The sequence below is a fragment of the Rhagoletis zephyria genome, unplaced genomic scaffold, assembly GCF_001687245.7.
Source record: "Rhagoletis zephyria isolate East Lansing unplaced genomic scaffold, Rhagoletis_zephyria_1.1 Rzeph_scaffold_05474, whole genome shotgun sequence".
In the NCBI taxonomy this organism is placed as follows: domain Eukaryota; kingdom Metazoa; phylum Arthropoda; class Insecta; order Diptera; family Tephritidae; genus Rhagoletis; species Rhagoletis zephyria.
Genome location: NW_016162557.1, coordinates 13,523 through 40,969, shown reverse-complemented (window position 1 = coordinate 40,969; position 27,447 = coordinate 13,523). Strand labels below are relative to the sequence as shown.

The following is a 27,447-nucleotide window of genomic DNA, read 5'->3' as shown; positions in this document are numbered from 1 at the left end:
ATTGGCTGCAGTTGAAAACTGAAAGTTGGTTGATATAGATATTACAAATATCAAAAGGAAAAAGAAACTAAGAGGGTGCCTAGTTTTCTAGGATGACTTTTTCCCCCATACAAAAATTTGACCACTCTAATGCAGATAGTATCTAAGTAGGTACATACATACATACCTACACAGTAGAATCCCTACCTTATACAACATAATATTAGCATATTGTGCTCATTTCCAACTGAAATCGATTACTTCCGCTTTGTGCCGTTATCGGTTGGAAGGCGGCACCATCATTCATCCGTTTTGCATACTTTGCTTCATCCAAATGCAGTGTGCTCGGCGTGATGGATGCAGGGTTGCTTTATTGGCGGTGGCGATGCTGTTGATGGTACTAACGGGCGGTGGTTGATTATTGTACTGTGGGCTTTTACAGCACAGTCTCCATTTCCGCAATTTCCGTTTTGTAGGACCTTAATGAATACGATTTATTATTAGATTTTAAGAGAAAATTGCGAATAAGTCCAAAAAAGGAAAGCAAAAGGCAAACAGCTGAATTGTATTGGTTGGTTGCTAAGGTTGTGCGTGCAGTGTTGGTGGGGCTGAGACTAAGTAAATGTGACTTATGTTGTTTGTGGCTGATGAGTGACTGATATTTTTGTTGACTTACTAACTGGCTTCCGGAGGGAGTAGGTAAATGTGTTTGTGGAAAAGTATGGCGTGCAGTAGACTTTGTTGTTTCTATTGTTGTTGTAGCAGCTTACCTACAGCAGAGGAGTAGTCCCTGTCAGCGCAATGGTATACGAGTGTAGGTTAAGAAAAGGCACTCTTTTGTGCGGATATTCGCAAAAATTCTTTCGAAAATGTGTTGATTGATTGTCTATTTGGTTAGCCACATATGTACATATGTACATAGCTATATACATATGTATGTATGTATTAGACGTCTGCATGGATCCATTCAAAATCGCAAATAAATCATTCATATTCAAATGGAATGAACGATTTTGGCTTTGAATTTTATTGATTTTTTTTATTTGTAGCTTTGAGAACTTGAAAGTCCAGAATGACAAGGAGAATCCTTAAAACACCAGTTTCACCATAATCAGAAATCAAAGAAACTCCATAGGAGAAAAAAAACAATAAATAAAAAAAATAACAATAGCTATAAAAATAAAACTTCTATATAAACTCAAATATAATTTTCAATAAAATAAAACAATACATTTGAATAAAAATAACATTTAATAATTTATATATGAACTGTAAAATTCTTATTTTGAATTTTAATATATATATATTAAATTTAGTATCAATATAACATACATTTTTTACTCATTTAATTATAATTTCTATATTAATTAATTTAATTTTTTTAAAGCTCTATTTTTTAATAAATTTTTATTTTTTTATCTACCTATTTGGTGATTAATTACCATTAGTTTTTCTTTTTTTTCTTTTAAATAAATATATCCAACAACAATTAAAATAAACACAACAACAAAAACAAAAACTCTGTTTAACAACAAAAAAAAAACTCTGTTTAACTTGAAATTTGAATCAAATCATGCAGAGCTCTAGTATTTATGCATGCAAATACTAGGGTGGTCTAGATTTTTTTTCTAGCCATCCCACAGAACTGAAGAATATTAAGAATAAGGAGACCCTATTGTTTACTTTGAAATTGGTTAAAATTTTATGGTGTCGGCAGAGCTTTGAAGTACCCTATGTATTTTATATAAAGAAAATGCATTAATTCGTATAATTGCATAAAATCGTTGAAAGTAAATATTCCTTGATCGAATTAGAATGTTTTACTTAAACAAAAAAAATGTGATGCATATTAAACATTAAAATTTTACTAAATATTTTTCATAACCGATGTTTTTATCTCCTAGATATAAAAATGAGAAAAGATTTGTTTTTGTAGATATGCATCATAATTTTATTATTTAAAAATTTTTGAGGAGAAATATTTGTATTCGATTAAAAATATTTTTCTAACGATTTGTAGGGAAAATCTAAAATTTTGAAATTACCTAAAAAAAAAAACGCCGAAACATGTAAACTTAATTTTGAGTCGTATATTTCGAATCTATATTCTGTTTTTCTGGATCCGGTAATTTTCCCAACATATTTTCATTTCTATAAAAAAAAACTCAAATTTGAACAGAAAAAATAAGAAATAACAGATTTTTGTAAATTATTTCAATTGCACTAAAGCTTGTGCTTTTAACAAAATACTAAGCTACTAACGAAGAAATCGATGGATAAATGAATAAGCTGTGAATGGTCAAATGAAAATACGTAATGATTTTTTTTCAGGGACCGTAACGATTATGATCTTTATAATAAAAATCATAATTTAAGCGTTAAAATTAGATGTCCATTTTTTCTATAAAATTTAACTGTTATTTTATGATATTTATTTTTATTTTAATACGGTCATAAAAATTTTCGAAATTATTCAAAATTCAAAATAACGGTCACATGTGACGGAAAAAATAAAAACCATAAAATAACGTTTAAATTTGACCGAAAAAAATAAAAATTCATTTCGAACGGTTATTTTTGATCGAAAAAATAAAAACCAAAAATCACGATTTTGCGATGATCTAAAAGTCGGGATAGTCAACGGTTATTTTCGGTCTCAAATTTTTTTTTGGTTGAGATTTGAGCAGAAAATAATGTTACTCGCGCGCAATACAGAGTATGTTATTTTTTTTTAATTCTCCCTGTTACAACTTTGGACTATTTCTCATTCACAATGCAAACTTAAAATAAAAATTCTTTGGAAAATGACCTGATCTAGAAAAACGACCGGAATGTACGACCCAAAACTAAGTTAACATATTTCGGCGTTTTAGTGTCAAAATTAAAAAAAATATGAGTTTCTTTTTCTAGCAGTAAAATTCTGAAAAGTAATTTCTTTTTGTATTTTTGGAACACCCTGATGTACATATTGCATGTACCTACATATGATATGGTTGCTGTCAATGATTAAACTGATGAATGGCATGCCAATAATTGAGTTGAGTAAGCAATTCTTATTCTCAAGGTCACTGTTGCTTATGAAAATACGAACGTAGTATTGACCGTATGCGGTTTATTCATGCGATGCTTATAAAAATTTCCAAGTTCAATCATTAAGATTTAAAATTTTTTTTTTTTTCTGACTACATTACAAATTTTTCTCCATACAAAGTAAATTCGACATTTTTTTTTTGTATGGAAAAAAATGCGTCATGAAGTCAGAAAAAAAAATTAAAAATCAACGCGACTTTTTAGCAACTAAAGACTTGAACATTTTTACCCTAGAATTTAATGGGCTATTAAACTGCATACTCAAAAAAATCTATAAAATCTGAAAGAAAAGGTTGAAAATTTAGCTGAAACTTTGCAGATTTTTCATAATTTTTGCAAAAAGTTTGAAATCTGGATTTATATGGTGTTTGTTATATAATGAGCTAGAAAGATAGCCAAAATTGATCAAAATGTTGCTGGCTTAATTGAGAATTGAAGTCGGTTTTGTTGTTTTTTTTGGTAAAAATTAATTATTTTATGAAAGTGCAGCCGATTACTTAACAAACACGATATTTATCAGTTAAAATTTCAGACTTTGTGCAAAAATTATGAGAATTCTGCAAAGTTTGACCAAAATTTCTAACTTTTTGATCAGCGTCTTTAGACAATAAATTTAATAAAGCAAAGTGCGAAGTTTCTTGGACTTACCGTTGTTTTTTGGCAATTATTTTTTTTTGTTGAGGGTAGTCCGCATGTTTTCATATAAACATAAATGTTCGAACATAAATTGCCAAAATTCAAGGGTAAGTAATAGCATCTACAGCTCAAGCTCTTTCATTTGACACCTCATTTTCGAAAATCGAACGAACGGTGCAGATTTGATTTGAGGGACAAAAAATGCCTTTGGGTATTATATGTATTATTTTTTTGTTGTTGTAATTTTGCTTACTTATTTTTCGCTCTGTCACTTTTTAAAGAACCAGTCAAAGTATACTATAAAAACCGCGAGTTTCAGAAAAATTAAAAAAAAGGAGTCACGCAACTTTGACTCTTCAGAACTTATTTTCTATTGCAAGCACATCTCCACCTATAATGGTTTATCAAATTATTAAAATAAATTTAAGTAAAAGGTCTGACATTTTAAGAAAAAGCAATTCCTTAGTTTTTTTCATATGTATAGCTCAATATGAGATAACATGCCAAAAAATGCAATTTGAAAATTAATTTCGACAAAATTTCATTAGGTAATAAAGCATTCAGATAGGCAAACAATTCAGATTAATGCATCGAACTATAAATAATTAAATAAAATCAGAGAAATTCCAATAAATGGAAAATTCGGAAATTTAATTTATTATTTAGTACAAGTAGACTGAGCATGTTTTAGTGATCAATTTAATATGCATTTTAAATTCGTAAATATACATTTACATAAATATACATACATACATCATGAAGAATTCCCTAGTTGTCAACAGATTTCGCACCTACATACATACGTATATAAATGTATGTGAGTAATTACTTGACACCTGCATACAAAGCAATGCCAATAAAAACGAAATGGATTGTAAAAAGTGGCCCACTGCTGCTATTAAATTGTCATTTTAAAGCTCAGGCATCAGTGGCATTAATTTATAAGCCTTCAGCTTATTTGTTGCGGTTTCATGCGTAACCACAATTACAGTCACACTTTTGCATGAAGGTGTATTAAATAAATATACATATTTACATATACATAAATATATATATATATGTATCATCACTTAATTAAATATGCAAGTGTAAATGACCAGAAAGGCGGAAATCAGTGTTAATTTATGCAAAGAATAAATGAAATATGGGCTCTGCTTAGAGAGCGGTTAAATCAAGATGTACATATGTAGCTAAAAGTAGAAAATAATAGTTATACCTGCACTCATGTAAATAACTTAACATATTTGTGGAACCTTTTTACCCTCTAACTGCTTCTGCTGCTAAATTCCAGAATTGGGGTTAAAAGGAACCGTTCTGGTAGGAACTAAAATGTTCTAAATTTATACACACGTATCCTAACAAAATAATTCTGTTTAATGTCATTTTATACATTCATATGGACATACATATGTATGTATTTGTGTATATCAAAATTTAATTTTTAACGAAGTCGTGGAAACTTTTACCTACCGAAAAAAATAATTGTGATGAGATCGATCAAAACTGATTGAAATTTGGCTATCACGTTTGTATAATAATGTTTGGACATAGCCTGGTTGAGACCCAAAAACGGCATTTCCATTGCGTTGGAAAAACAATTGACCATTCTTATTTTCAAGGAGGCAACGATTTCACAACCTCAAAAACAAGTCAGTTCTGGGGAAAATATCCACATAAGTTTTCACTAAAAAACGTCTTAAATCTCAATAAAATCTTTTAACACAAATAATAAAAAACATAAAATAAGAAAAAAACTAAAATACATAAAACAGAATTTAACTAAAACACCGGGTGGAGAAGGACTTTGCTTCACTGGCTCTGTAAGCCGGAGTCGCTAGTTTGAATCGCAGTGAACTCGATGAAAAAGGCTGATGAGGAGATGTGGCGATCATCGAAATAGCAGCTATAACTTCTACCATATGTAAATTGTTGTACTTTTGTCACAATTTTTTTTTATTAAAAAACGGCCACAAGCTCAATAAAATTGTTTAAGAAAATATCGTTTGTCATTGAAATCTTTAAAGAGCTAACGAGTACATATAATTTTATATGTACCTTGAATACAGTTTTAAATACGTACGAGTAGATTCATATTACATATCCATGTGTTTACAAACAGTCCACACAAATGGGATGAAACCAGTGAAAAATTTGTTTCACTTTTATGTCACAACTCTCTAAAAATACTTTTGGTGTTCAAACACCTTCATTGGGCATGCATTCATTCGAAATACATATGCAGGTTTGTATGTATATTAGGGTGGTCCAAAACAGTTAAGTCGGAATTGTAATGCCCTCACCCCCTAGGATTGTTCTATATCGAAAGAAGTATACTCCTATTTTTTTATTTTGCAATTAAAAAATGTTTAGAGTTAGTTAGAGTTTTCCATGTACATATTTTTATATGGGGAAAAAACCACTTTTCGTAGAAATGGCATAGAACTGTGGAAACCTGGTTCTCTTCAGGAGACTTTCAGTAACAATACCTAATTGTTTATTTAACCTCCCATTGCATTTTTCGGGGTTTTTGTGGGTTTTTGGCGGACCTATAAATTATAGTTGCGATGAAAAAATGCTTGAATAAACATTTGGGTATTACCACTGGGAACTTCCTGCAGAGCAACAAAGTTTTCCGATAGAAAAAAAATTGATTTTTAGCTATTCTATACCATTTCTACGAAAAGTTGTTTTTTCCCCATATAAAAATACATGGAAAACTTTGAGCTGTAAATGCTTTTTGACTTAAAAAAATAAGGGTATATTTTTCGGTATAGAACAATCCTAGGGGGTGAGAGCATACAAATTCCGACTTTATTTTTTCACATGCATTTTTGGATCACCGTAATGAACATACATATCTTTTTGCACTTGCAAACTCAATAGATAGACACATATGTGTTTTTTTTTTATATAAAAAGCTATTGCGCATATATATGTACATATAAAAGAAAGCTAGACATATGCAACCGCCCAGCAAAAACTTTTCATTTTTTGGGAAGCATTTATTTTTGTATTCTTCTTCTTCTTATTTGGCGCTGTAACCGCCTAAGCGATTTTGGCCGAGTCCAAAACAGCACGCCAGTCATATCTCTTCTGTGCTAACTGACGCCAATTGAAAATGCCAAGTGAAGCCAAGTCCTTCTCCACCTGGTCTTTCCAACGCAGAGGAGGCCTTCCTCTTCCTCTGTTCCCAGCATCGCGGCCCGCGTTGAATATTTTCAGAGCAGGAGCGTTTCTGTCCATCCGAACGACATGGCCAAGCCAGCGGAGCCGCTGAATTTTAATTCGCTGCACTATGTCTATATCGTTGTAAAGCTCATACAGCTCATCGTTAAATCGTCTGCGATATTCGCCATCACCAACGCGTAAAGGTCCGTAAATCTTTCGCAGAATCTTTCTCTCGAAAACTCCAAGAGCCGCCTCATCAGATGCTTTCATTGTCCATGCTTCCGCGCCATACACCAGCACAGGCATGATGAGTGACTTATAGAGTGTGATCTTTGTACGACGAGAGAGGACTTTACTTCTCAATTGCCTACTCAGCCCAAAGTAGCACTTGTTGGCAAGAGTGATTCTCCGTTGGATTTCAAGGCTGACATTATTATTGGTGTTAATGCTGGTTCCCAAATAAACGAAGTCGTCTACTTTTTCAAACTTGTAACTGTCAACAGTGACGTGGGTGCCAAGACGCGTATGCTCTGACTGTTTGTGTGATGACAGGAGATACTTCGTTTTGTCCTCGTTCACCACCAGACCCATTCGCTTTGCTTCTCTATCCAATCCCGAGAAGGCAGAACAGACGTAGCCCTTGTTTTTACCGATAATATCGATGTCGTCGGCATACGCCAGCAATTGTACGCTCTTATAAAGTATTGTGCCTGAGCGGTTCAGTTCTGCGGCTCTTATTATCTTCTCCAACATAAGATTAAAGAAATCACACGAAAGGGAGTCCCCTTGTCTGAAACCTCGTTTGGTATCAAACGGCTCGGAGAGGTCCTTCCCTATTCTGACGGAGCTGGTGGTATTGCTCAACGTCATTTTACACAGCCGTATTAGTTTCGCGGGGATACCAAATTCAGACATCGCGGCATAAAGGCAACTTCTCTTCGTGCTGTCGAAAGCGGCTTTGAAATCGACAAATAGATGGTGTGTGTCGATCCTATTCTCGCGGGTCTTTTCCAAGATTTGGCGTATTGTGAATACCTGATCTATGGTGGATTTTCCAGGCCTAAAGCCACACTGATAAGGTCCAATCAGCTCGTTGACGGTGGGCTTCAGTCTTTCGCACAATACGCTCGATAAGACCTTGTAACCTATGCTTAGAAGGCTGATCCCGCGGTAGTTGGCGCGTATGGCGGGGTCGCCTTTCTTGTGGATTGGGCAGAGCACACTTAAATTCCAGTCGTCGGGCATGCGTTCATCTGACCATATTCTGCATACGAGCTGATGCATGCACCTCATCAGCTCCTCGCCGCCGTACTTGAATAGCTCGGCTGGCAGGCCGTCAGCTCCAGCAGCTGTGTTGTTTTTCAGCCGCGTAATCGCTATTCGTACCTCGTCATAGTCAGGCGGTGGGACAGCTACTCCATCATCATCGACTGGGGACTCGGGTTCGTCTTCCTCACTACTTTCAGCGCTGCTACCATTCAGTAGGTTATAAAAGTGTTCCCTCCACAATTTAAGTATATTCTGGACATCGGTCACTAGGTCGCCATTGTTGTTCTTACAGGAGTTCGCCCCGGTCTTGAAACCTTCCGTAAGTCGCCTAACCCTCTGGTAGAATTTTCGGGCGTTCTTCCTGTCGGCCAGCATCTCAAGCTCTTCGCACTCACGTATTTCGGCCTCTCTCTTCTTATTGCGGCAAATACGTCTCGCTTCCTTCTTCAGTTCCCTATAACGGTCCCACATGGCTCGCGTTGCGCCCGATCGCAGCGTGGCCCTGTAGGCGGCATCTTTTTTCTCTGCGGCTTCTTGACATTCCTCATCGTACCAGTTGTTCTTTCGGGCTCGCTGAAATCCAACTACTTCTTCGGCGGCGGTACTTAATGATCGGGAAATGTGGTTCCACTGCTCGCGTACGTCGGATTGTTGAAGAGTGCTCTCAGAGAGCAGGTGTGTGAGTCGAGTGGCGAATAAATTGGCCGTCTGTTGTGATTGCAGCTTTTCGACGTTAAGCTTTCCTTGCATTGTTGGGCGCACATTTTTTGCTGCACAGAGGCGGGTGCGTATCTTGGCTACAACAAGATAGTGGTCCGAGTCGATGTTTGGCCCTCGGAGTGTACGTACGTCCAAAACGCTTGAAGCATGCCTTCCGTCTATCACAACATGATCGATTTGGTTTCTCGTTTTTCGATCTGGAGACAGCCATGTAGCTTGGTGGATGTTCTTATGCTGGAACCTAGTACTACATATTACCATATTTCGGGCCCCGGCGAAGTCGATCAGCCTCAGTCCGTTATCGGACGTTTCGTCGTGGAGGCTGAATTTTCCGACAGTGGCGCCAAAGATCCCTTCCTTGCCCACCTTGGCATTAAAATCGCCAAGCACGATTTTGACATCGTGTCGGGGGCAGCGCTCATATGTACGTTCCAAGCGCTCATAGAAGAGATCCTTGGACGCCTCATCCTTCTCTTCCGTCGGGGCATGGGCGCAGATGAGCGAGATGTTGAAGAATCTAGCTTTGATGCGGATTGTGGCTAGACGTTCGTCCACCGGGGTGAACGCCAGTACTCGGCGACGGAGTCTCTCTCCTACCACGAATCCAACACCGAATTTGCGCTCCTTTACGTGGCAACTGTAGTAGACGTCGCAAGGCTTCACGCTTACTTTACCTTGCCCCGTCCATCGCATTTCTTGGATGGCGGTGATGTCAGCCTTTGTCTTCCCGAGGACATCAACCAGCCGGGCAGAGGCACCTTCCCCATTAAGGGTCCGGATATTCCAGGTGCATACCCTTAAATCATAGTCCTTTATACGTTTGCCGTGGTCGTCATCAGAAAAAGGGGGTCTCATCCGAGGCTGTTTGCTTCTTTTCATTGGGCGGGGTTTTAACGTGGCGGGACCCAAACCCAGCGCACGCGAAGTTTTACGCCTTCTCACTTTAGCTCGCTCCCAAACGGGTGTTTGGTTGCTACCCAGAGGATACGTGGATATAAATATCCGGACGTTGTGAGCTGCGATTTGAACCGTACGCACAAGAATCGCTTCTGGCCACTCCCAGGTGAATGGCAGTCAAAAGTTTTCCACTTCTGCGCACGGAACCATCCTCCAACTATTTTTGTATTAGTGGAGTAATATATTACAAGTCGCCACAAGACAATTTTCACCTGTAATGCGTTACTCCATTGATACAAAAATAAGTGCTTCCCAAAAAATGAAAAGATTTTGCTGGGCGAGTCTAACTTTACTTTCACACACACATACACACATGCATATATATTAAAAAGAAAAATCAAAACACTTTCATGTTCTGCGAATACTATATACATGCGCGCATACATAAATTTTCAAATTTCTTTTCAAATCAGAAGACAATTAGAAGTAATTTCTTCTACACTCAACAACGTACACACATGGCAAAAATAGCGAGCAAAAATTAAGAAAAAAATTTTAAGCAGAACAAATTTACACATACATACATATGAGTCTATGTATCGTACATACCCGGTACGGCAAAGCTCAACCAATTTGCTTAGACAAAGTAATTTATTTCTGCTTATGTAGTAACTGACTTCAAATTGATGTATAATCACTTAGCAGCCTTCAGCCTTCAACTAACTAGTTCAGCATTTAATACTAAGCAATTTTAAATTTGGTTAAAAAGACATTTTTATCTATACAAAGTGTTCCGGAAGAAATAATTTTCGTCTTGGAAGTATGAAAAAGCATCCGTGAAGTGCAGAACGAAAGCGTATTCAAACGAAACATACTGGCATTGAAGTGCTTCAAGCCAAATGCGTTTTAAAGTAGTTGAAATCAAATGCAGAGTCGGATAATTGGTGAATTCTATAAGCAGCAAAAATATATACAATACGTCTATACATATGTATGTAAGTAAAAGCGACTGTATGTATAAATACATATATTGGTGTTTACTTTTGTTTTATTCGCTTTCTCTAATGAATTCCATGTACATACGTACATACAAACATATTTATAAGTACGAAAACTTGTTATAACACTTGAAGCGTTTTAAGTGGAATATTATATTTTTTGTAAAAGAAAACATTAAATTTTTCAAATAAATACTCTCATATCGTATGGCTGTAAAGGGGAGGTAAAAATGTGATTACTTATGGAGCTAAAGGTAGATTTGAGACATGCAGGTAATATCTAAAAAGTAGTAGATATGGCAAATATTTTCAATGCTGTAAAATTCTCTATATCCTATTTTTTTGGAGGTACGCACTACGACTCGATAGAGTCCAGGTTAAATACCCTTGTATCGCTATATTCAAATAGTTCTAAATTATTCATCAAACAGTGGTCATCCTAAGTAGGCAGTAGTAATTTTTCTGCTTTCTATACTTCAAAAAAGGCAGTGTTGTTTTTTCATGTTTTAGTGGGAGTAGGGAAGTAAAAAACAATTGCTCACTGGAAAAATTTATGTTTGCTATACGATGCATCGAACAAAACCGATGCGTTTGATATATATCGATGTATTTTTTTGTTGCATCGAGTTTTGTGCTTCCACCACAGATATTATTTTCTGTGATTCGCTAAAAAATTTCAGAATATATTGAACAGTTTATTTCAGGGACCGCAACGGTTATGATCTTTATATTTAAATGCTAAAATTAGATTTATATTTTTCCAATCAAACTTAAGCGTTATTTTTGAATTTCTAATTTTTGGATAAATTTTTGATCGTTATTTTTGTTTTATATTTTTTCTATCATAAAAGATTTAGATCGGTTTTAAAAGGTCAGTTAACATCATAACGGTTAAAAATAGAAATCCAAAAAACGATTATTATTTATTTAGAAAAAAATCATATAATAAATGTTTAAATTTAACTGAAAAAATAAAAAGATAATGATTTTGCAATGATATAAAAATAAAAATCCTGATATTTGACGTTTATTTTCGGTCCCTGGTTTATTTGATGTAGTCTCTTCGAAAAATTTTGAAATTCCATGTACATTCTGTATTACCAAAAAAAAACCCACCAGCAACATTCGACAGTTTTTAAACCGTTATTTAAGGAACTATCAGTATTTTACTAAGCTTAAAAATATATACATACATATCTTGGTTTGTATGTATAACAGTCAGTTTAGTGCCTTTAAGTGATTAAGCGATTTTCTAAATTTTATATGAAGCCCGGAATGTGCTTTTCACTTCATCATAAAACCCGGCCATAACCACGTTTTCAGATTTGTAAACCAATAAGCGATTTAGGTAGGTTTTAGATATTAAGTTACGGAAAAGAAAAAAAAAAATCCAGTCACGTAAATTTTCCAAAAAATTACTTTTTTTTTAATTTTTCCTACGTGTTACCGCGTATTAGGTGAGGTTAGGTTATCTCATCCCGCACAGGAAAAGGGCACACTGAGGCCACCATGGGCCCGTTGTGATGCCATATTAGAGGTCCCTATGTCCCTCGTCTTACGTTAGAAATGGAACCACTTCATAGCTCTGATAAAGCACACAAAGTCCTAGTTGCTAGTAGGCTGAATTCAGTTCAGTGTGACATTCAAAACAAAATAACTGAGAAACGAACGTCGACGAGCTCTCGCCAAAGCGGGACAGTGGCATAGGAATATTTTGGGAAGTAGCGTGTTTTATCGGGAGTCTCTGGAAAGGATTTTTCCTTTCCCGCAATTTTTTAAATATCTTCCCTCTATTTCTACTTACATCCCTAAGTAGGAGTAGTGAGGAAAGCAGTGCCTACTAGGCACACATCTACCACGCTTCCAAATGTTACTCAAACGCTCCGCAGTCCGGAACTTGTGTTAAAAATACAGTGGATAAGGTAGAGCCGCAGAGCGAAAGTTTTAAAACTCTTGACGTTTGCAAGCAATATAATTTAAACATTTTAAACACACACCCACACACACATTCTCAATTTTAATCTCCGACAACAACAACTTTGAACAATTTTTTGTTTTTATTCCCAATTTTATGTGATTCTAAAATGATTGCGAACTGCAGATGAAAAATCATGGCCGATGAATTGAGAGAATAATTTTACCATGAAATGAAGCGCGGCGAATGTTCAGAGCACTTTATTATTTTCCTATTTTCTAGAAAATACTAACTGTATACAGATAAAAGTACTTTAAGTTATTTAAACTAAAAACATGGTAAATACTGCAAACTTTTGTGTCTGTGATAAGTTCTGTAAAATAAACATTTACGAATTATTAAGTAATAACTACATTTCTAAATTAGTATTGACGAATATATGTATGCACAAATGTTTGGATTTAAGAACCTTCAGAAAAGTCAATAAGCGTTAAAAAAAAAAATCTGGCGCTAATGGCGGTACATATTTCTCTTTTTTCATTGATTGAAAGAAAATTTAGCCATACTGAAAGATCTTAATTTACACGTAACCTCTCACTCTGTAAGAGAAAAATCTTCTGTGATGGTTTGGTGGGCGGTCATCTGACCCGCAAATCCTTCTTAAAATTTTGGACATTACAATAACATGTATGTTTTGTGAACCCCATAAAAAGTGCTTTTAAGCTGCCTTTAAAAATTATCCCGATTTAGCATTCCTTGATTCCAAATGTTTTGCCTTTAATTAAATGACTATTTGTAAGTAATAGATTTTTTAATGTTCAGAAATTCCAAAAATTCGTACATTAGTATTATTTAGTTGACAGCCCAGTAATCAGAGCAAGATTCAATCAAAGTACTAATTTCTCATACGATGATACTAATTTATATACTGATATATCCATTTATTTATTTTTTTATTGTAAAATAAAAATTTCTAAATAACATACATGTACATACATATCGCTCATTTGCTCCAATAGTGACATAATCCAAAAAATATACATTTTGAGTTGAGTATGCAGAAATTACCGCTACCTCTTTTTCTATGTTGCGTAAAAATGTCGTAGTCGTATCGATTACACTGTGCGAAAATTTTATTACAATTCAAAGCATTGCTAATATTTTCTGAAAGTTTACATATCCAGTAATAAAACATTCAATGGATTTGCAAAAGTTAGTTTGTATTTTTATTTTATGGCTTACTAAAGTTTTCATGTCCCGGCGTAAGTAGTTTTCAAAAAAGTGGAATAAAATTATTAAAATAAATGTCTGAGCAAAATTAAAGGCCAAAACATATATTGTAAAACGTCATGGAAAATATTTTCGTCGGAAATTTTAAACCTCTAGCTCCCGCCTGAAAAGCTAGTTTTGACCCTTACTTCAAGAATCCCTGCAAAAGGCAAATTTGAGAGTTCGTTATAGGATTGATATATTCTAGAAAATTATTTTTCGGAAAATTTTACTAGGAGTCTTCTCAGGCAAAAGCTGCTTCATGCCACCAAGGTAAAAGCTTCTAAAAAATTAAAATAAAAAATCTATGCCCAGAAAGAATAACAGAAAAAACTGGCCTTTTTTACACAAAATTTTTTAAAATTAAGTTTGGCTTAGAGTTACACGTAGAATGCTCCTATGCTCTATGCGCATAGCAAAACAAAATTGACCCACCCTAATGTACATATATATAAATACTCACATATTCTCATAAGTCCATACATATGTATGCCTCTGTTTTGTTTTTACCACATTAAATAGAAAAGTTAAAAAAAATATTGCACTCAAACGCATATGAATTTTGCGAGGCAACATATGTATGTATGCATTTATGTATGCATTTTAGTTACATTTGCACATACTATACAAGCAAAAATATTGCACATCTATCAAAAGATTAAAATATTTGGCGCTTACACATTAGCTAGTGCTTGGCCGAGCTTCTGCTCCGATTTGTGGCGTGCGCCTTGATGTTGTAACACAAAGGGGAGGGATCTCTAGTTTTACACCGCCACCGAACGGAAAATGAATTTAGCTAGAAGCTTTTTTCAAAGCAGAAATACACTCTGAATTTTTTTTTTTTTTTTTTTNATTTTTTTTTTTTTTTTTTTTTTGGATGTTGCTCGGGCAGAGGATCGATCCCTGGACTCACCGAGCGGCAGTGCGCTATACTAATCACTCGACCAAGGCAGCGGCCCCAACGTATCTAACTATTTAATAAAATCGCACTCACGAACTTGCAATGAAAATGTGAACACAGTTTCCAACATGAGTACTCGTTAGCGGTAATTAAATTTAGCCACATACATATGTACATAGTTCATACATATGTACATAGTTCATACATATGTACATATGTGTAACTTAGCTGGATGGGTTCTATGTAATAATCATGAAAGGCTGTACTTCTACTGCACTAAATAAAAAAGCCTTTTATCGAAATGACTTGTGTACTTTACACATTTGCTTCCCTGAAGCAACGACTGGCTCAATTCATTTTAATATGCCATATCGAGGGCTTATGCGCATTCAAAGTTTTGTAGAAATTCTGGTGTTGCATATTTCATGGGGCAATATTTTTTACCTCTTTATAAGATGGTAGCAAGAGTGCGCGGAACGCGAAAACGATTTAAAAATTGGCAGGAACTTTATTTACCCGCAACAAAATGTTTGGTACCAACGAAGAATATATCAGTTAATTAGCAACGCTGACGACTCTCAGGTTACAATTTTCATAGTATAAACTGCGCCCTTAATCCGGATTAACGCCACCGTCTTTCTATACTATCATGCAAGTTAGAAGTGTCCTGGTTTAAATTAATTAAGATTGTCCTTTAGTTTGGGGCGATTTCAGCGAAAGGTCTATCGCGTAAAAAAAGAATAAAAGTGCTATATCTAACTTCTTTATAAGCCGATTTGGCTGCTATTTAAAATATACTATCCTTATGTAAGCAGAAACTTTTTTGCCAAAATTGGTCTCGTTAAGTGGTGCCAGGTTCGAGATATTTTTCAAAATCGTACTTATGTCCTGATCTGTTTCATATTTGGCATCTTTAGTTGAAACGTAATAAGACATAGATTTGCGAAAAATGAAACCGCTGGTGGCGCTGATGTCAAAATTAAAAGTACGCTCGACTTAAAATGCATGTTTTCTTCACGTTAAAAATTCTTGCAAGAACAATATTAACAAAACATTTTCAATGGAAACTTTACAATACACTTTACCTACAACAGACAAGATTTCTACATTTAAAAACTTGGGAAATTTACCTTAAACATTTCCAATATTACTACAAAAACTTTTATATAAATAGTCTTGCCCAAAGTTGCAAAGTTTTCCAATTTTGTAACCCAAGTCGAAATCCAGTTCGGTTTTTCATTTTGTCATACGAGCGTCACGTAACGCCAGTTTGGAAATACCCATTGACATAATAAAATGATTAAATTGCAGTATTGAGAAAGATTGAATTAAAACATTCCGGGTGGCAACCCCCTTTTGTAGTATGTGTATACACATGTTCATATATGACTGATATCAGTCTAAATAATTAAATATGTGTGCATGTACATTTGTATGTATGTGTGTTAATGTGGAAGGATATGAGTCGAGTATAAGTAAATATTTCGGAAATTGATAAAAAACAAATTTTACTTTTATTCTCGTTATTTTTTCTTTTTCTCAACCTAAAAACCTACATCCTGAAAGTTTTGTTTTCATTGCTGGCGCCTTTGTTTTTGCTGTCATTGTGTTTAGAGAGAGAGTTTTGGTATTTTGTATTGTAGTTGTTGTAAGTGTATGTTTTATAATAAGTAGTAATTATGTTGTTGGAAGCAAAATATTATGTATTGTTTGTTAAGCTTACAAATCCACACACATTAGTACTAAATATACTACCTATATAGCAACATAATGCTAAAGCTCTCTGAATAGAAAATGTGTGAATACGGAAAGTATGCAAAGTGCTTTAGGCATACACATGTATGTACATACATATGTATGTGCGTTTAACTTCAAATTTGTGTTTAGCTCGCATATGTTTTTGTGTAAGAGTAAGAAAATTTTATGTGCCGATCAATTATGATAGTGATGGGGTGGTACCACAAAGATGTAACAAGCAAAATATCTTAATACAAATATAGATCCTTAGCACATACATATATACATATACATACATGCATACATACTACTTATGAGAACTCAGTATTTACATTGCGAACGTGTGCACAAAAACAATAAATTAATGCTTACTAGCTAAATTGTATGTACATCTATTGTCAGCAAATTTCTTTTAAGAAGTTTTGCGTATGAGGTTTTTACCTACATACATATATACATACTCGTATGCGTATCTAAATGCCATTACAATGATGAGCAAGTTTGTTTGTTGAGCGGTTTTACTTAAATTCCCAACGCAACCTCAGCTTTTGGTAACGTCTTACCCAACGAGCAAAATAAACGTACGTTTCCCGCACAGTGCGATTTCCGTAAGTTTTTCGATTCCAGAAAATGCCCGCAAACGAGTTTGCTTTGTTTTAAATTTTTTCGTGTCTAAAAATCATAATTTTTAAGCGACTTAAAAAAATATAAGGCTATCAATTGGTCGGAATAATCTTATTATGTACGTACACTGCCGGAACAAAGTATTGGCACGGCAAATTTTTCACAATATATGCAACAATTTTTATTCTCATATTTTTCCGCTAATTTCATATAAAAATATGGTTCATTCTACAACAAAAAACATAAAAATATAATTCCTAAACTTTGTGCAAAACTCGCGAAAATTGAGCAAATTTTCAACTTTTTAATCAGACTTTATAGAATTTTTTTGAGTATGCAGATTTGTAGCCTAATCAATTTTACAAAAGTGTGAGCGGATAAATATTTACACTGGTTGTGAGCCTGTCCTTAAGGCCGTACTTTCAGATACGTCCTTCTCGAGGGCAGTTATAGATTGTCAGCAGGCACAGGAAAGGTTAGACATTGCATAAAATATCCGCCTAGTTTTAGTGTTTTCCAGATACAAACTCTATTTAGAGGACCGATCTGCTTAGGCAGACAGGGTTTGCAGAGTGGCAAAGACTATGTGTGGATCGTGCCATAGAAAACTTTTAGATTATTTTGTTATCAATAAGAAGAGACGACTCAAAACTGCTGGTAGGACTAATAACGGAGTACGGTTTGACAGCAACCCATGCGTTCAAAATAGACTTAAAGGAATGCATAAAATGTTTAGCAAGTATAACTTTCAAGAGCAAACAGTGGAGCACATACTTTGTGAGTTGAATAGCTTTTAGCTGGCAAATACTAGGCACTACTTGATGAAGTTTATTCATAATTCTTACACAAGTATTTTGCTGGCTGGGTAGTCACACACTCAATGAACGATTTTCGTACAAGCTAGCTAGTCAGTAGTCTCAACACTTACCCAAATCGTGATAAAATAATTTAATGAAGTCATTTCCATATTGTCGGGAATTCTAATTCTAGCATACACACATTCATTTATGATTATGTATGTAAGTGTGAACATTCGCGCACGTACATTTAGCATAAATACAAATAAACTGTAGATATTTACATGAGCATAAGTATAAATAGACCCACATCTACATACATACATACATATGTACATTCTTATTTGTGAGTTGAAAAAGCAAATTCAGAGCGTATAAGTAAAGTAAGCAATTCGAGCCAATTTGTAGTGTTGGTAATATGCACATTAGGGCGGGTCGAAAATTTAATTTTTTTCAAATCACTTGGTAATAGTGAAAATATGTTGTAATGTGGGGTCAAAAACAAGTCTGTAAAATATTAGTCGTTTATTTCAATTATAATGTCATTTCTGGCAGTCTTTTAGTTTATGGTTACTCTCAAACTTATCTTTTTACAACCAAATTGTAATTGTCCTATTGATTATTGCACTATTCTATAGGCAAAGAATGTAAAGAACAGCATTCATATCTCAGGGGTGTATTTAGGTCGCTGGTTCCAAATCTACTAATATTTTTTCATACAAGCTGTATTTTGCGAAGTTTTGCAAAATTTATGAACAATATTGGTAGCCGTAATACGAAAAGCTCTATTTTATATCGCCGTGGAAAAATTTTGTTTATGCAAATGTATATTGGAAGACTGACTAGCCAAAATTCGAGAAACAGTTTAGTTTATTTAGTTTACTTATGTATGTGCATGCAACACAGAAATTGCAAATAAAGGAAGTTGACAGGAATTTTTGGTTCTGAACGATTGTTATCATATGATTATCATAAATCAGAAACAGTAAGTCTCGCCTTCAATTTGGTAATTATTACGTACCGAACGCGCAATATTGGCCAAAAGTGTACATATCCCAAAAAGATATATCTCTGTTTGTTTTTCGACGAAAATTTCTCTTTAATTGTATAACTAACTTCGAAATATAAGAAAGCGGTTGCAGAAAAATGTCCTAGGAAGCGCCTTCTTCGTTCAAGCTGAATACAAAACCAAATCGTCCAATAGAAGAGTCCTCAAAAGGATTTCCCAGGATATTTCAAAGGCTGTTGGATTTACCTACAGTCACTTTTTCACATAATGGAAATAACTAAAATATTTATGTATGTATAATCTAAATACCTATTGCACGTTCCCTACTTTCATATAACGGGACATTTAGAAACCGCGAAAAATGTGCTTCTTCGTCGACTAACGAAACCATTCCGCTCCAATTTTCAAGAATGCATAAATGGACTTAAAATGGGCGTTGCCCGCCCTAATGTTATTTAGTTAATTTGTATATGTGCTTGAAACTACTATGGGACTTATCAAACGACTTCATTCACCACTATTTTGAAAACTGACCAAATATTATATAAACATCCGAAAACTTAAAAAATTTTGAAATAAGTCTCGTCTCATTTTTTACATTTTTCACTTGGTTACTGAAGTAATGAAGAACTGAAAACTCACACGGGAAGATTTTCGATTTTGTAAGTTTTTATAAATCGTCACTAGACACGAATAAAGGCGCGACGCATAAAAAAACTCTAGCGTCAAAAGCTCTTAACATACTTCGCCGAAGTTTTTCATAAACATCTTTTTTCGCATAATTTTTTTACGCGCCTTTTTTAGCTGTCAAAATACTACCGCGTCTTTATTCGTGTGTAGTGACGAAACATCTAAAAATATATTAAAATAATGTATATAAATATATTAAATTTAATAACCTTTTCTTTGGTATATCGTCTTGTTTATAACAATTAATGCATTCCTTGGATATTACCAGCCAAAGTTGCAAATACTTTGAATCAATTGCGCGGGCTAAAGATACATATGTTTTAAATTAATCTCTCGTGGCCAATTGTTATGGGTTAGACCTAAGACAACATAACATTACTATCACTAATGTATATATCAACGGCTGAGTGGTAGATCAAACTATCCCGGCAGCCGGTTTGAAAACGCCCTCTCTGAAAAACTTTTTGAAGAACGCCCTATCTCAGAATCAGATATTGAATATACCCTCAGCTTTACGTAGAGGTACAAGATCATGTTTCCCACTCGAGAAGATTGGAGCAGAAATCCCACGTGGCTGCGCGATGCTTCACATAAATGGTATACCGATGGTACAAAAAACATCTTACGGTGTAGGTGCGGGTGTTGTTGGACCGCGTTCGCGTACATCTTTTCCCTTAAGTAAAGACGCAACGATATTCCAGATGGAACTAACTGCCACACTGGAGACCGCCTACGTCTTAATAAACAAGCAATATGCCAGAATAAGAATCACCATATTTTCGGACAGCCAATCTGTCCTCAAAGCTCTAGATAGCTACTCGTTCTCAACAAAAAACACTTATAGACCACTCAATAACCTAGCCGCCCAAAATAGAGTCTACTTAATCTGCGTGCCTGATCATGAGGGCTATGATATCGGATTTTGAAGCTAAAAAAGGGACAGACACACCCTTTGGTCCCAGCCCATTCCTTGGATTCAACAACGATGATATTAAGAGGGACCTTAAAAAGTGGGCAATATCCTGCACTGTTAGATATTGGGATACGTTCGAGGGACACCATCACTCAAAGAAATGTCTATGCTTCATTGAACAAAGAGCTCAATCGGCGCTCATGCTAAGTAGAAAAAAACCTTAAAACACTGTGTGGAGCACTATACATATATGTTTGTTGCATATGCTTGGCCTGCGTAGTATAGACACCTGCAGGTTCTGTGGTAAAGAAGAGGAATCAATGGAGCACCTCATTACCAGCTGCCCAACACTAGCTCACCGCAGAGCCAGATTCTTAAACGGCAGCAGATTTCGCAGCAGGGGTTATTACAATTCTTGTGTAAACTAAACAACCAAAGTTGATATAGGATGCACAATAGATCAAATTCGGTCGCGGTGCAATGGGCCTGAAGACCTACCCTTACATAACCATAATCATAAATAGTAAATGAAGAGTAAAATCTGCAAATGGCCACTGAAATGAATAAGCATTTGTTTTATTTTTAAAAAAATATATGATGTATGTAGACTATTCATTAGCAATTTATATTGAAAAATTTGTATTGAGGCGATTTTTTAATGAAAATTTTTGAGGAAAAATAAATATAATTGTGGATAACTTTGCTTGTTTCACATTGCATCAAAGGACCTCTAATATACCAAATGAAATTTCTAAAAATAAAATAATCAAGATAAAACATGTAAATGTGAAGTTCAAACGAAAAGTAATTAGATATGTTTCATTATTTTTAAACACTCTGAGCAGAGCACACAAAAATATATGGTCCATGTAAACCGCATATCTCTAAGAATGTGGTTCTGTTGAGACAAATACTTGCACAAAATCTGATTTGTCAACTCTTGTATGGGTATGAAGCAATAAATATACGTCAATGCAAACAAGAGGTCCAGATAAATATTAAAAATGTATTTGTATGGTCATACATATGTATGTATAAATGTAAACAATGGTTGTAGTAATGGATTTTTTAGTAAAGAGTATGATTTTATACATACATACAATATATAATGCAGATAAATATATATATATATGTGCATACATAAATATGTATGCCTTTACATACATAAAGTTATATATATGCTTGCATATGCGATAAGCGTATGCACTTGTATAAGAAGGAAAAAGTGTGAGCAGCAAAATTGAGTTGAGTTGAAATTCCATAATCCGACATTTGCGAAAAGCAGCAGCTTCAAAAAAATTGAAATTCGGACGGATATGCTATATTTTATTGTAGCTTTATTTTTACCGATTTTTTCATCCCAATAAGAAAAGAAGAATACAAAGCTTAAAGCAAATAAAAAAAGAGGGATTAAGTTGTATTTTTCATGCTAAATTGGTTGAGTTTCCGTTTGCAGCAGCCATTAGTTAAAAACAGTAAAGAAAAAAATACAAAATAAACAGGAAACAACACACAAAGGAAAGAGTGAAACAAAGTTACATAATGTAGCTATAAATCGGTAATTTTGATGTTGGTTCAATAAATATACATACGTAGGTCAGTTCATCACTCAGTCGTTTACTTAGCCACACTCACACTGAGCAAAGGCGCTAACGTACTATGAACGACTCCCTAAATCGTCTCAATGTTTGGTTGCTTAATGGAGCATTCAAATATGCTCAGCGAATCAACATTAAATGGTGGCTTAGATGTATGTACATACATACATATGTACATATATAACTAAAGTTAACGTCGCTTTCAAACAATGTTGCTGTTATGGGTTGAATGCTGTTACATATTAGGGTGGTCCTTAAATGTAGGGAGCAAATTTTTGCATCAGCTTTCCTAAGCCTCAACCCGTACGTCGATGCTACTATAGTCGAAGATATCACATATAAATGTTGGTCCCCATTGGAAACGGTTAAGGCGTGTTGCACAAGGGTCAAAGTTCAGACTACCCTGTGAAGACGAAGTGATATCCTCGACTTTATTAGTCTCGATTTTGGGTATTAAATGAAAAAAAAACAAATATATTTAATTTGACCCCGCCGCGTCGTTATCGACTCCAATCGGGACCAACATTTATATGTGATATCTTCGACTACGTTAGTATCGAGTATTAGAATTATAAATATAAATAATAATTTTAATTTTTTTAGTTTCTATAGAGGAATCTGTACTTTGACTCCTGTGCGACACGTCTTAACCGTCTCCAGTCGGGTCCACAATCTATATGTGATATTTGTGACCGTGGTATTACCGATTGAGGGGGTGTGACTGAAAAAAATCGTCAATCTGATTTTTAAGGACCACCCTTATGTATATGTATAGAGAATACTATTCGTGTGGTCGTATGTACAAATGTGTGCCCTGTTAATGGTGATGATGGTAAGTGTAGGTGTTTTTAGGAAGTACCATGTGGTTGGTTTAAAATTGATTGACACACTTCTACTACTACTTTAAAATCTGGCAATATGGGTTTACAGGAGTTTCAGAATAATACGGGATACCAGAGGAGGGGACACATTCATATGTTCATAAAAAACTTACCACCTGTATAAATCTTGTGCGCTCGCAGCCAAGCTCAGGTTACCCAGCAGCGGTGGACGCTCTTTCAGATGATGATGATTTAGTAAATCCGATGATGATGCCAGTCTGCAAGTAAATAAAGCGAGAAAGCATTATTTTCCAATTTTTTTCTTCTTGTTTTTTTGTAAATATCCGACATCCTACTTACCTCAATTGCGGTGGCTTGATGCCATGTTGATCCAATGCCTTCTCCAATTGCCGCACACGCAACCGTGACATATCCAACTCATGTTTAACCTTCCACAGATGTGTATCACAAATGGGATCATTACAACGATGCTTTTTCAGTATTTCCGTCGCCTCGAAAACCGCACCACGGAATGTCAACGCTTTACCCATCGACAGTGAGAGCAACGCACAACAGTGACAGCCATCCTTTTTGGCCAAACGTTTTCGTACATACTTGAAGTAGACATGTTCGAGCAGCAGTAGCAGCGCGGCAAATAAAATACCAGCCATGAGCAGCAGGAAAGCGGATAAAAATTGTTCCAGCGCAAGTGGATCTGAAGATTTGTGCTCCTGTTTGCCAGGTCGACATGTGCCCGTCATCCAATAACGACGTAATCGCTCCAGATCACCATTGGCACGAAACTCTAGCAGACGTTTATTGAACATTTGGACGTATTTTGAATTGCGACTAAAGGCGAGACCGTAACCTGGAGAGAAAGGATGAGAGGAAGGAAAAATAATAATTGAAAACAATAATAGAAAACTGTTGCAGATACGATTTTACAGCTTAAAAAAAAAACTTGTCTAGATCCGAGCGCACCATTTCATGGGTATTCGTGCAGAGATATTTTGAACTTTCTTTACATTTTATATCAGCCAGATGTAAAACACATACCGGAGGTGAAAATTTTTAAAGCTTTCTATGTAAAACGTTTCCTTGGTCATCTCTGTTTTATTAGCGGCGCACAGTGTAAAAGTTCGCTATGACCAAACCGGTTATAAGTGGGCATTAGTGTGCGCGTTATTTGTATGGATACAACTGTTTTAAAACCTACAAAGCAAGACAGCCTTTAAATAAGTTCGTTTGGTTATAAAAAAATATTTAGCGAGAAAATTTAAAAATCGGGTGGAGGAAAGACGAGGCTCTGGGCCCGAAAGTTAGTAAAATGTATAAAACTTTAAATAAAAGGGAAGTATAGCATATAAATCAGTAAAAAATATTATTATTTTTCAGTATTACTTAGGTTGTTTTTGCACGCTGATTTTATATATCAAAATTGTATGCCCCTCAAGATATCTTACGGTCTGCTTTTCCGTGTACTACTGCTAAACACTAAAAATTTTAACTGACCTGTCATGGCATACCAGCTGCCAACTGTCATTAGACGACAGTCCTCATCTTGTGCCACCAAATAGTCAAGAACTGTGCCATCGTAGATGAACGAATCGAGATTACCATTGAGTACGGCAGCTACGCCCTCAGCGACGCTAGTTTTATTGTATCTGCGAAATGTTTTTATTTTATAAAAGTTTAGTTTATGCAAGTTTATTATGTATGTACATATTAACTAAACACTCACTGTCTCATGTAGAGATGCATATCCTTAAAATATTTGTGTATAGTCGAGTCAGTGTGACTATAGGGTATAGTGCCAAACTTAAATGAGGGTTTATGCGAGTAGGGGTGCACCAAACGACTGTCGTTAAGTCCGCTGAATTCATGGAATTCCTCTCTGCAAAAATAAAATATTTAACTAAGAAGAGTAAGAGAATTTTTTTGTTTACAAATTTCACGCGCTTACCGAGTTATCATGAAGGCAGCCAAGTTAGCAGTGTAGATGGCCAAGAAGACCACAGCGAATAGAGCCCACACGTTCGTCATGAAGCGTGAGGTGAAACCGCGCGGTGAGTCTACATGTACGGCGGCTTGAAACAGCACCGCCCACACGAGCCAATAGGTGCGACAAAGGGAGAACCGATAAGGCGTCACACTTGTATTTTGTAAATAGAGTTTCATGTTATAGCCACTGGGTGAAAGCCACTCGAAAAGGAAGATCATGAAAGTGGCTGCATGTATCGCCACAATGCCGACCTGTGGGTTTTATTTGATAAAAAAAAAAACAAAGTAAAAATTTAGTTTTAAAACAAAAACAGCCCACTCTATTTTATCCCCGCCCACTCACCAACATCCATGAGGCCGTATCGAATGGTTCCAGAAAGGCTGTCGGCGATATAATACCTGTACGCTTCGCCACCACTATCGCAATGCCCGTCTCCATGAAGGGCTCACTAAAGTCCACCACAGCTTCGCGTTCGGTATTGATCATCAGCGATGTCAATACCATGTCGGTTTTACGATTTACTAAATCTGCAATCAGCCCATTCCATTTACCATTCTCAAGTGTACCCCATTTACCATCTTCGACCCGAACCAATTCGTATGTGAAACCCAATTCTTCGGCAAATTTTTCCAGCAGATCGATGCAGAAGCCACTACAACACTGGTAAAACGATTCGTTACGATGCGCTTGCCCCACATCGATGTCAGCGGCCATCTCATGATCGGCCGCGACCCGACAAAGGACGCCGCGATCCATTAGACATTTGCCACTGATTGGGTCGGCGGGCGACAGATTGATATAGGGTGCCTCTTCGAGGAATGTTATCTTTAAATGGAATTTTTCGGGTACACCCTGTGGTGGAGCATGCGAGTTACCCGGCCACGCGATGTCACGGATATCGAGCTTTTGCGTCTCCCATGATTTCCAGACGCCAATCTAAATAAGTGAAGAGTGGGGAAAGCGGAAAGAAATAGTAAGAGCGAAGAAGTGCAGAGGAATGAAGAAAGGGATAGTTATGAATAGGAAGGGAAAAAAGAAGCAAAAAGAGAAAATTTGATGGAATTGAAAGAGATGCTAAATTGAATGTAGAAATACGGTAAAGTCATAAAAATCAAATAAAGAAGCGAATACATAAGTATGAAATTAAGGATGGAAAACGGAAACAAGTGGGAAGTTTCGCGGTGCAATCAAAATTTAATTTGCAAACACTTACCTCTTCCCAAACGAGATTTTTATTGTTTGCTCCAGGACGCAAGTTCATGATTTTCAGTTCAGCAGATTTAAGATCACCGTCGGCAGTGAACTCTATATTCGGCTTATTCAGATCGCCTTCGATAGACACGTTGCGCAAATAACGGAAGAAACTGAATGAAAACATGAAATAAATATTCACATTTGGAGTATTTTTAATACGGTTACCAAGGCGAATTCATACAAGGTGGTGTAACCGGAGCAGCTGATTGCAAAGCGAATTGTGCTGATTGTCAAAGTGATGTATTTGTTGTACATTTTTTGCGTTCGGATGGTCATCGTGCGTGTAATTTGTAACTGCAGTGTTTTGTTTTTTTTTCTGCCGCTATCACCTTGTATGAAATCGCCTTGACGGGTACTCTCTACATGTATACTCACGTTTCACCATTATCCCAGCGTCCGCGTCCCTCATCCTCACACGAAAGTGATTGCGTTGTAAGGCGTCGCCCCCGATTTGCCGGATCTGTAAGGTAGGATTCCACACCGAAGGCATAAATTTTGATTGCATTCGATATTTCATTCATTAGCGCAGCACTACTCGTATCGAAGTGTACACCCAACATGCCAATGGGAAATTGTGAATGTGCATCCTTCTTCTCGATAACTGATTGACTAACGACCCACACATAATTTTCGCCAGTTAACTTCATTTCTTCAGCAGCTCTAAGAATAGTAACCGCTTCGCCTTGTGTGGCATAGAGGAGCATCACTCTAGCCTCGCTATTCACTAATTCCATCAAGTCGCTGGTGCGCGTTACAACAATCGAATTGAGTATCGTGAATTTGAAATGGTCTTGCATTTCGGCGACACGCTCCCGTACAGCCTGTACGAAATCATCGTGTCCGGCTATCTGAGAGGTGACAACCGAAAACTGATGCCATTTATAACGCTCAAGAATGCTCAACATAGCAGCACTTTGATGTTCTATACTTGGAGCTAACTGAAGCTGAAGTGTCGATTGAGAGGCGCGTCTCTCCAAACCAGAATTGTCAGCATTCCATGAGATTACCGGTATGCCAAGATAGCCGGCCAGTTGTAGAAAATACTGAGCGGAGGCAGTGCTATGACCGAATTGTTCATTATTCATCATATATAGTATGGCGGAGACGTTCGCTTGCAGGAACTCCTTGCAGAGTGTGCTCAAAATGGCTGAAGTTATGGT

The 27,447-nt window shown here is 35.9% G+C and overlaps 1 protein-coding gene across 2 annotated transcripts; it reads right to left on the bottom strand.

The window, feature by feature from the left end:
• LOC108372130 (glutamate receptor ionotropic, NMDA 2B-like) lies at positions 1 to 27,431 on the bottom strand. 2 transcript variants are annotated; one of them, XR_001848814.1, is made up of 10 exons: positions 26,663 to 27,431; positions 26,247 to 26,397; positions 25,376 to 25,969; positions 24,995 to 25,284; positions 24,773 to 24,925; positions 24,544 to 24,695; positions 23,392 to 23,899; positions 23,205 to 23,309; positions 187 to 458; positions 1 to 18 (listed from the first exon to the last, which is right to left on the bottom strand). XR_001848814.1 is itself a non-coding variant. In XM_017627781.1 (9 exons), exons 1-9 carry the CDS (start codon positions 27,373 to 27,375, stop codon positions 416 to 418), a joined length of 2,709 nt encoding a protein of 902 aa, XP_017483270.1. In that variant the 5' UTR covers positions 27,376 to 27,431; the 3' UTR covers positions 19 to 415. The 2 variants fall into 2 exon arrangements, 1 of the variants encoding a protein (XP_017483270.1); XM_017627781.1 differs by lacking the exon at positions 1 to 18 and having other exon boundaries at positions 19 to 458.
• Between the last annotated feature and the right edge of the window lie 16 nt (positions 27,432 to 27,447).

Excerpts from the sequence above, each read along its gene's own strand:
- LOC108372130 (XM_017627781.1), bottom strand. The coding sequence starts at position 27,375 with ATGATGAATAATGAACAATTCGGTCATAGCACTGCCTCCGCTCAGTAT. Across the intron at positions 25,285-25,375 it reads ATACGGCCTCATGGATGTTG|GTCGGCATTGTGGCGATACA; the intron begins GTGAGTGGGCGG and ends TAAAACCCACAG. Across the intron at positions 459-23,204 it reads GCACAAGATTTATACAGGTG|GTCCTACAAAACGGAAATTG; the intron begins GTAAGTTTTTTA and ends GTATTCATTAAG.